At 38.2% G+C, this 10623-nt stretch overlaps 2 protein-coding genes across 3 annotated transcripts in view; one reads left to right on the top strand and one right to left on the bottom strand.

The window, feature by feature from the left end:
• Positions 1-5164, bottom strand: part of LOC107725441 (phenazine biosynthesis-like domain-containing protein) — a 22240-nt gene extending 17076 nt beyond the window's left edge. The window contains exons 1-4 of the mRNA XM_016534685.1: positions 4982-5164; positions 3260-3356; positions 3077-3175; positions 2884-2993 (exon numbers count right to left, since the gene is read on the bottom strand). Of these exons, the coding sequence (XP_016390171.1) occupies positions 2884-2993; positions 3077-3175; positions 3260-3356; positions 4982-5065 (390 nt within the window). The 5' untranslated portion in view covers positions 5066-5164. The remainder of the gene's footprint in view (positions 1-2883; positions 2994-3076; positions 3176-3259; positions 3357-4981) is intronic.
• Positions 5165-6009: 845 nt separating this feature from the next.
• Positions 6010-10623, top strand: part of hnrnph3 (heterogeneous nuclear ribonucleoprotein H3 (2H9)) — a 6629-nt gene continuing 2015 nt past the window's right edge. The window contains exons 1-7 of one of the 2 annotated variants that reach the window (XM_016534772.1): positions 6010-6062; positions 6922-7031; positions 7133-7288; positions 7877-8020; positions 8449-8587; positions 9080-9270; positions 9855-10060. In XM_016534772.1, coding sequence (XP_016390258.1) covers positions 6944-7031; positions 7133-7288; positions 7877-8020; positions 8449-8587; positions 9080-9270; positions 9855-10060 — 924 coding nt within the window. In that variant the 5' untranslated portion in view covers positions 6010-6062; positions 6922-6943. The remainder of the gene's footprint in view (positions 6063-6921; positions 7032-7132; positions 7289-7876; positions 8021-8448; positions 8588-9079; positions 9271-9854; positions 10061-10623) is intronic. The other variant, XM_016534773.1, reaches the window with a different exon arrangement.

The following is a 10623-nucleotide window of genomic DNA, read 5'->3' as shown; positions in this document are numbered from 1 at the left end:
TTTGTGAATTTAATTCATGTTTGTGAAACTTTAAGATTTATTTGTGGATCTCATTCTATTTATTTGTCAATATGTTTAATGTTTGTTAATCTCTTTACATTTATTTATGGATCGTAATCTATTTATTTGGAATTAAGCAACAATTCTATCTCCATAGATTCTGGACAATCAGATAAAGGTGATCCACAGGACGCAGCCGGTTTAGCTGCACACTACTTTTATGCCGACCATTTACATCCAAATGTTATTTAATTTTCACAGAACACAACCTTTAAATAGATTTTAGAATATAAACTGTTTATGTCTATTCAATAAGACTAAATAAAAAGTGTGCGCCTCATTGTGCATTAACTTGAATCAAGCCCAACAAATGTCTGTTTTAAAAACAGTGGATGAGTAATTCACTCCTTGATTTGCTTAATAAAAGACTCCTTTGAGATCGTTTTGACAGACATGTTTATTGTGCATTTTAAACGTGTTTATTGGTGTAGCAAATGTAGCAAAATAGAAGAGCAGCTGTAATTCGTGGCCAATGTATGTGGTTACCATGACAACTTGCCACTGCTGCCACTGCTCTATGTGAATATGTAGATTTACTATAGCAAAACTAAAATGTGTTTAAAAGTACGTCGGTTCCCTGAGAGCGGGAACGAGACATCACGGAGATATTTCTGGTTGGAAGGGAAGGAGTTCCCATAACGGATCCAGGCATGACGAAGCGGATATCGTCCTCTTTTGGAACACCAAACTAAGTAATTTCGCTTTCACAACGAAACACAGTGCCTTCACGACATGGCGGCGGCGGCAACAACAATACTACAGCGAGAATAAAAGTTGCTTTCTTTCTTTGCATGAACATTTGGCAGCGTTATGCAAATCTTCCCACATCGTGACGTAACCATGTGGGGGCGTGCTAGAACGAGCCGTTTTAGGTAGGCGTGGTTGACTCTTAACTTTTATAAAGAATATCTCTTTGGATTTGAGACTTTAGTCTTTGCAACTTTACAGATCTTCTTTATGCACCAAGAGCTTGTAACACTCCAAAGAGAAAGGAAAAATTTTAATCGCATCATATGACCCCTTTAAAATACTTGTTTACCCAACAGTTTTAGAAAACAAAATATTGGAATTTTAATTTGAAATACAAAATTAATTTAAAGTTCTTATTTTGGGGTTTTTCTAGATGTTTGAAAAAAAAAAAAAATGCTTGACGTTTGACTCAGAAACTGAGATATTGCCCATGTGACAACTAGCCCCAGCCTTCCATACATGAATTGAACAATTATTCATTAATAATCTTGCCGGAAAGCATCTCTCCTCCAAATTTATCAGCTTCAGCTGCCAGTTTGGGGTTTCTTTTTTCCTTTTCTTGAATAGCAGGCTTGTAGAATCTCATTACTTGTCTTTTTAGTTTCCTTCAATATCACTCCTAGGGCAGACAATGATAGTTTTTTGATTGAGTTTATCATAAAACACAAGTTATTTAATTTACTCTTCCAATCCATTATCAGCTCTTTCTGCACCTCAAATCTGCGGAGACGTCAAACTAACACAATAAAGGCAGTCAGGCCTGAAGAGTTTTGAAGCTGACTGTATCAGATCAGAGGAAGAGATAATAAAATTGTTTCTCCCTTCACTTTTCTTCTAGTATGTACATTTATATAAGTGTGCGCTGAAGGCTGGCAGATGGTTATCCCTCTGAGAAAGTGTGATATTTAGATACTTCATGCCATAGGAATATGACAGGAATAGAGATTAGGCTTCCATTTTATATTTGATCAGTCTTATTAGCAGCCTGCTTTGTTGTATATTTTTAGTGCCTTGGTACGACGTGCAAAGAGCGCTGTTAAATCTAATTCATTACCATTTCCTTTTACTGAGTTATTGAGTGTGTATAAATAGTGCTTTGGCTTGAGCAGGGTTTGGAGAATGAAGGGTCAGGCCATGTTTTGTTTGTCATGGCCGTCGTCCAGAGGAGATACAGCTTTTCCTGCTCCCTCAACAGACTGGAGGTCTCAGCTGGGAACCTCTTTCTTTTTCACCGCCCATCAGAATAAAAGAACTAACGGCTAATTTAGGAGGGGAAAAAAAACTCAGCTTCTACTTTTGTGTAGAGCTACTGTATTTCTTGTTTTACTGTCAGAATATGTGACCGGGAGTGAGATTAGAAGCTTGACCGATGAAGCTTGACCATGACCAAGAGTATCTCATTTCAGAAAACATGAGTCAGCAGCATATAAGTTAACCGTTGAACAGTATTACATAGCACATTATTCTAGGAATAAGTAAGTGATGTGTCTGTGATGGAGAGAGCACCCTCTCGCTAAAGAACCAACCTGCTGTGTCTTGAACCAGTTGACATGGCTGCAGCGTCAACAATACTACAGCGAGAATAAAAGTTACGTCTTCTTTCTTTGCGTGAACATTTGGGCTGCGTTTTGCAAATCTTCCCACATCGTGACGTAGGTATGTGGGGGCGTGTTAGAACGAGCCGTTTTAGGTAGGCGTGGTTGACTCTTAACTTTTATAAAGAATATCTCTTTGGATTTGAGACTTTAGTCTTTGCAACTTTACAGATCTTCTTTATGCACCAAGAGCTTGTAACACTCCAAAGAGAAAGGAAAAATTTTAATCGCATCATATGACCCCTTTAATATAATTTCTGAACAGAACTTTGATTTTTCAAGCATAGTGAAATAATTTAGCCGCGGAGCAGTGTTTCTGATCAGTGGAGCGAGGAGTGGGGCAGAAGCGGGAAATGGTGAACCCGGAGCGGAGCGGAGCTGGAGCTGAGTGATTATTGAACGCTTGGTGCGCGGAGGGGAAATTGTTGCCGCTCCACTCCGCTCACATACTCTGCCACGAGGTGTGTTTTGGTCATACCTGGGGCTTTGGTTTGTTTAAGGGAAAGTCCATTATTAGAGATTCTTCATGCTGACGCACATATAGCTCCCCACTCAACGTCTCAAACACCAGTACAGGGTTGACATTTTCTGTGGGATAATATTGTGCTTTTAGAATAGTCACAGTCCATTGTCTTTGGTAAAATATTAATGTAAGAACAAGTGTTTCTTACTTTTCATGTAAAAGAGCACTGCTGCTGAGGCCAGTGTTGCATGTCCACAAAGTGGCATCTCACGTGTGGGAGTAAACCAGCGTAATCCAAACCTTGCACCTTTTAAAATATATCAAAACCAAAAGCAAACATGTAAATCAGAGTTGATTGAGTATTTCAACATGCATCTCAGCAGCAGAATACCTGAGGAATAATCCATAGAATTCAGTCTTGTGATGAAAGCAGTCTCTGATAAATTCATCTCAGCAGCAATGCTCTGATAAAGATCATCTCGCAGCTCCTAAATGTATTACAGAGAAACATTTCATATTCTGATCTTTATAGCTGCTAACATGTTTAAATTAGTGCTGACAACTGATAAAAAAAAATTGCCAATTTTTTTCTGAAATTAATCACAATTAATCCCACCTAACATTAATGTTTTTAAATATACATTTCAATAATTTCACATGTAATCTTCAAATTAATGTAGAAACAACAAAGACAGTATTTTAATATTTGTTTAGTGGCATCTTTTTTATGACTAAAGGCAAGTATCACTGATACCAATACTACTACTGATGTCTCTATGAAATAGATTTTTTCCCCCTAATATTTCACCATTGACTATAGCCATTCAACATTAGCTACAGTATAATTGAGAGCTATCAATTTTAACATTTTTTAAAAATAACAGCTTCTAATTAAAGTGAACTTAAAAAAATTTCACATAAACCAATTATAATAAAGCAGGTAGGAAAAATACAGAAATTGACTAAAGTTATCAAACACTAAAATCTAAATTAAATATAGACGAATCCTTTAAGCTACAAAAGTTACTGATTTCCTCTTTTTTTCTTTTGTTCTTTGCAGAAATCTCAACAGCTGGGTTATTAGGTTTTTTGGTTGCTATTACTTTACTGCCACTGCTGAACTTGACGCGGATCTGACACGCATGGTATTTTCTCACAACTCGAGAGATGGTCCTCACTGCAGAACACAAGATCCAGGGGGCGAGGTTGGATCCAGATCCGACTCCTCCCACCTTACATATACCTAAACCTACCCATCTCCACCCCGATCCCTAAACCCATCTCCACCCCCTATATGTGGATCCAACCCCACCCCCTGGATCTTTGTTCTGCAGTGAGGGGCTACTGCAACTCGATACTATGGAATATGGAAGACCGTTAGGGCCAAAACGTGTGGAACTAACACGTTAACACATCGCGTTAACACGCAATTACGCATTACCGTGCGATTAACGCATAAATTGTGTGTTAACGCATAAATTACGTGTTAAGCCGTAATTACGTGTTAACGCGTATCACACGTTTTGGCTCTAACGGCCTTCCATACGAGACTGAGGTTTCTGCAGAGCAAAAGTGGGCGTTTCTGACTTTGTGGGTGTTTTCAAACTGCTACGTTTTCTAAATCATGCAATGAAAATGATGCCCCTTACCTGACCCCACCCCTAAACATACCATCACTATGACGTGGGCCAATCGGGTAATGCCCCTCTATTTTGGCCTTGTCCACTGATCTAGTAACTCCCATTACTTTCCTGCAGAGACCTATATTTGTGGGGAGCACAACTCTTTACCTTTTCTGGCATGCTTCAGGTCCTAAAGTCTCTAATGAACTGACGAGTTGAATCGGGTGTGTTAGATGAGGAGAACAGTACTGGGATGTTCCAGGACAGTTTTGAAAACCACTGCATTTCAGAGACATGTTCTTAAATCTGACTCATATATAACAAATACTAACATACATGCAAAGTTTTAAGGCAGCTTTAATTTAAAATGTTTTAATGCCGTTGAACTGGAAAAAATAATTGCATGCGTTAACGCGCTAATTTTGACAGCACTAGTTTCAACAATCAGAAACTAAAAAACATAAAACTGTCTTGTGCAGTGTAATACTTACATTCTCTATAAGACATACTGCAGCAGGATTACCTTTGAATGGTAAATTAGTAAAAGAATCAACAGTAAATATTGGAATCTCCATTGCTTCTACTCTAGAGTAAAACAGCTGTAACAAGTTTAGCGTGACATTTAGCAAGTCATAGTCCAGTGCTGCTTTGAGGCTTGCTGAAACTGACCCCAGTAGTGTAACCCCCCTTTTTAAAGTTACAGGCAACACGTAATTATAAATATTATTACACAAATTAATTACATGTAATTACATGCCGGTATTTATTTATTTTTTGTTTACAATTTATTTTAAGGTGTGCTTGTTACAGTGTAATTATACATTTAAGTACTGAGTAATATTAATTAACTACATGTACTTACTATATGGTTACGGTTAGGATTAGGGTTTGGTTTAGGGTTACTTGCATGTAATTATGCATAATTTATTGTTATTATAATAGAAAGTACATGTAACAAGGACACTTTAAAATAAAGTGTTACTTTTTAAAATATTAATTCGAAGTAAAATGTATGTACGCAATAAGTGCATTGTATCAAATGATTCATTAAAACGTTAGTAGCTACATAGTTAAACAACACTTGTTGATCTGGAACCACCAGTTGCAATATTATTTGCATTGTTGCATTTTTTCACTGTCAACACAGTCAAAAACTGAAAAATGTCCATTATTACTAAAAAAAAAATTTTTCTTCATGACTTATTTAGGAGGGAAAAATCGAAGTGAGAGTTCTAATTAGCTTCACTAGCCTTCACAGTCTTCCCACAGCTGTACTTGTTTGTACAGAGCTGCAGATAGTCTCTTGCGGTAATACACATGGCCCTTTTATGTGTCTGGAGCGTTCGAATGTGCCACATTGCAGTATTATATAATATACAGGATTAAGTGCAAGCCTAGTGACTACGTTTGATGACTCTTCCGTGATGCATGCGCCACATGCGCTTGGAGCCTCGGCTCACACGTCAGACCGTTCGGTGCGCCTGCAGCGAGGTCAGTGTCCTCTGACAGGCCGCGTTCTCGCGAGACTTCGACTCAGAATTATTGGACTATCGTTCAGGGTTACGCTTGACGGTGAGAAGCTATTCGCTATTCATGTATATATTTCTTCATATTTAACTTTTCATGTATAAGTTGATAATTTACACGCAATGGTGAATATATTTTGTGTACTTTGGATCGCGGAAGTGCTGGTTTTTGTTCCAGAAACTGTCAACTTGTCGGTCGTTGATTCCTGTCAGAAGAATATCTCGCTTATGTTACAGTCGTTTTGTATAAAGTTCATCAGTTTCGGTTGTCGGTTGCGGTTTGTTTGACACATGACCGAACTGTTTTCCGAATGCTATATATAACATGTAACGTTACCATGTTAGCTTGGTCTCAAGTTTAAAACCCTCCCGTTTTTTGACCTACCGGTAGTGGTTGTCTAGCTGGCTAACTAACTTAAATTGACGTTTTATATAAGGTGCAAGGTAAGCTTGTCAGTATTCCTAACTACATCAAAACATGTTGCGTTTGTGTGAAATGTCATTATTGTTTGTGTTTTTCTCTCTTGAAGGAAGCCACTGGCTCTTGACAACATGGCTGTCTCAAAATATATCGACTTGCCTAACGTTACCTAGAACAGCATTTTTTGGGCGTCATACATACGTTCCAAACTCTGTTGAAATGCCCAGAAATTATTTCTAAGTAGGCAACTTCCTGGGTTTGATGCACTGCCAACGTTGTCACTACAGAAAACACTAATACAAACTATTTTGATCGAGTTAAGAGTATTGACTAATTAACACAGTGCCATCTAGGTAGGCAATTACTGGTTTTGATACACTGCCAAGGTTGTCAAGACACTAATACGAACTATTTTGATAGTTTAGATAGGCAGCTCACTAGGTTTGAAGGCACAGCATATGTGTTACATTAATTTGTTTTTCAGATACAGTTCTGTCAAGGTAAACATGTCTCATAATGATGAAGGATATGTGGTACGGATCCGTGGTTTGCCTTGGTCATGCACACAGGAGGAAGTGGCCTCCTTTTTCTCTGGTATGCAAACTCTCAAACTGAAAGCATCTTTTGTAGCGCTCTATGTGAGTTTACAGAAAAAGAGCTGCAGTTGTGATTTTCCTTTCTTTTTTTACTTACAGATTGTGACATTGTAGGGAAAGTGAAGGGGGTGTGTTTTACCTTCTCCAAAGAGGGAAGGCAGAGTGGAGAGGCGTTTGTGGAGCTGAAGACATCAGTGGACTTTAAAAAGGCTTTGGCAAAAGATCGTAAATACATGGGTCATCGTTACATCGAAGGTACATTCCTGTACACAATGTAGAAAATTCTGTCATAATGGTATTTAAAGGAATAGTTCACCCAGAAATTTAAATTGTCATCATTTACTCACCCTCCACTTGTTCCAAAACCAGTATGAGTTTGTCTTCTTTTGAACACAAAAGATGATATTTAAAAAAATGTTGGTAACGAAGCAGTTGACTGCCTATACTGGGTGAACTATCTCTTTTCCATGAATGATTGGACAATCCTTTTTTTATGGAATATTTAATTGTTTACTATAAATGGTTTATTCGTGCACATAGTTTTTTTAAAAATTCATGTGCCCTTGTAATCAAAAACATTAACATACCCTCCTTCTCACAATTGCCACAATTAGAAAATGACAATGATCAAGTCAATTCAAGTTGTACAAAATCAAGTCCTGCCCTACATTTTTTCCCCCCTTTTCGAGAAGTCGCTTTACTCAGATATGCATCACTATAGGAAAGAAAAGATGATTGTTTCATACAGACTTAAATAGCACAAGTTAAAGCAGTTGATATGTTTGTGCATTTGTTTGTTAAAATGTATAATAATTGATTGTCTGCCTCTTGACCCTTCCACAGTGTTCAAGTCAAACCGTAGTGAGATGGATTGGGTGCTGAAACGCTCCAGTCCCACAGACTATGACAGCAGCAGCGGTTGCATGTTGCGTCTAAGAGGACTGCCATTCGGCTGCAGTAAAGAAGAAATTGTACAGTTCTTTTTAGGTACATTTGTTGTTTCACTTCAACACTTCCTAGACTTGCAGATATTGCTAGGACATCTTTTTAAAACTACTGAAAATTGTGTTTTTTGGTTTGTGTCAGTTCTTCCTTTTTTATGTCTTTATATAATCAGTCATATCATATTTTGAAGGTTTTTCTTTTTATGTACTCAACAGATTATTAAGCATGTTTTGGTTATATTTAACATTATTTATATGTCGCCAGCATCACAGAGGTAGCTGTGCTATGATTTCTTGATTGATTGATTTTAATTTCATGGATTTATCCTTTGTGGTTTGCTCTAGGGTTTTTATCTGACATAGGGAATGATTTAGGGGCTCATTTGAGGGGGGGTGTATTTTCTGCAGATGAGAATGTTGCGGCTCTTTAACATGTCTCCCCATGTGGGGTTATTTGTCCTTGGGTTAAAGGGTTGAAAATCGTGCCAAATGGGATAGCATTGCCGATGGACTACCAGGGGAGGAGCACAGGGGAAGCCTTCGTGCAGTTTGCCTCAAAGGAGATAGCAGAAAAGGCTCTGGGGAAACACAAGGAAAGAATAGGGCACAGGTGGGGCCGGCAAGACTGGGCTGGGTGCTAATGCTATCTCTAAATGTGGGGTGGGGGGTCATGCATCTTCCTGCTCTGGAAAAAGATGGTATGATCATGTTATTACACTTGAAATGTTTAATTTTACATTACACTGTCATGAGGGGACAAAAAATAGGCAGAAATATGATTTCATAATGTCGTTGGGCAACATACTGCAGAAGCAAAGGAGCCTTTTAATGAACAGGCATTTTACAATACTTTTAAGATTCTGTTTCTGTCTGAAATTGGCCTTTAGATACAGTTCAATTTTATGACTGGGCAGAATGTCAGACACTTAACTACTTCTCCCTCTGGTCAATAACTGACAATAAACTGTCAGTTATTGTGATGCCATAATGAATTTAGTCAGTGGGCCCCAAATACCGTCTTCTCTGAAATCTTCCTCATTGCTGTTAAAACATTCAGCTGCCTGTACGTTTATTAACATGTTGCATTTCAAAATAAACTCAGGTACATAGAGATATTCAAAAGCAGTCAAAATGAAATGCGTGCATACTACGAAGTACCCCGGAGGATGATGGGACAGAGGCCTAGTCCATATGACAGACCCATGATGGGACGCGGGGGCGTCTTTGGGCCCGGGCCTGGAAGGGGAGGTGCTGTCCTGGACCAGATGTGCAGCGGAGGCGGTTACAGCAGCGGTATGCTACTTTAATAGTGCTTTGTAACTTTATTAACTCTCACTGGGTTTTAGTTAATAAGATGGATAGCTAATTAACAAATGTGGGTTTTAATGGCTATATGCACTACCGATTCAAAAGTTTGGGCTCAGATGGAATTTTTAAAAAAAGAAAGGAAATTAGTACTTTTAAACTGTGAAGGTGCATTAAATTGATCAAAAGTAACAGTAAAGAATTTATAACTTTACAAAGATTTATATTTTTAAATAAATAATGATTCATCAAATAATCATTAAAAATTTATTACCCGTTCCACAAAAAAAAAGTATGTATTATAATACAAAATATTTCTTGAGCAGCAAATCAGCATATTAGAATGATTTCTGAAGGGTCATGCGACACTGAAGACTGAAGTAATGGCTGCTGAAAATTCAGCTTTCAATAGCAATAAAATTTCACAATATTGCTACTTTTTACTGTATTTCTGATCAAATAAATGCTTTGGTGAGTTTTCCTTAAAAAAAAAATCTTACTGATCACAAACTTTTGAAAAGTTCTTTCACTGACAGAATGTAAAAAATAATAATTTGTCTCTCCTTCATAAGGATATGGTGGGTTTGAAGACTACAATGGCTTTAACAACAACTGCTTTGGTAACGGCATGTTTGAAGAGCGCGTGCGTGATGATAGAGGAAGAGGAAGAATGGGGGGTCATAGCTACAGCAGCGACTCAAACTCAGGCTTTCACAGCGGTCATTTTGTGCACATGAGAGGCCTACCGTTCCATGCTACAGAGGCGGATATCGCACATGTAAGAAACACCACAGTTTTGCCATTTCTTGTGGATATTTTATTACATTATTTTTAGGGGTGCTCCGATCAGGATTTTTGAGGCCGATCACAGAAAAAGTGCTCTTTTCCTTTAAAACTAGCCAACAAGCCATATGTGTTGACTGTGAAATACAGTAGACTTTAATAATATGCATTTATGGTAATTACTACATTTTCTTGTAAATCCATGTTCATATTTACTGCAAACAATGCGCTGTCACTTTAATTCAGGCTTGTAGCGCAGCAATAGACTCGAAAACGATCTCTGCACTGCTGCAGAGTAGACGCGCCACTACTGGAACGCACTGCCGGACCGTAACCGTGTGCAGTGAACGCTTTATTAATCCGTTAACATGAGCGCGGAAAAAATACGCACCGCATACACACTGCAAACGGAGTGTGTGTGAACTTGGAATTATGTATGTGCGCTGCCAGTGTGCATGAGTGCTCAGTCTCCAGGAGAGCGCGCGAGCGCTGAATGGTTAAACACTGGCAAGAATTAAAAAGAAATGCAATTTATAAACTTTAGTGACGATGTGACAC

Source organism: Sinocyclocheilus rhinocerous, unplaced genomic scaffold, assembly GCF_001515625.1.
Source record: "Sinocyclocheilus rhinocerous isolate Xijiao unplaced genomic scaffold, SAMN03320098_v1.1 scaffold366, whole genome shotgun sequence".
Lineage (NCBI taxonomy): Eukaryota > Metazoa > Chordata > Actinopteri > Cypriniformes > Cyprinidae > Sinocyclocheilus > Sinocyclocheilus rhinocerous.
Note: the sequence above shows the minus strand (reverse complement) of the source record. Positions and strands in the feature narration are given on the sequence as shown.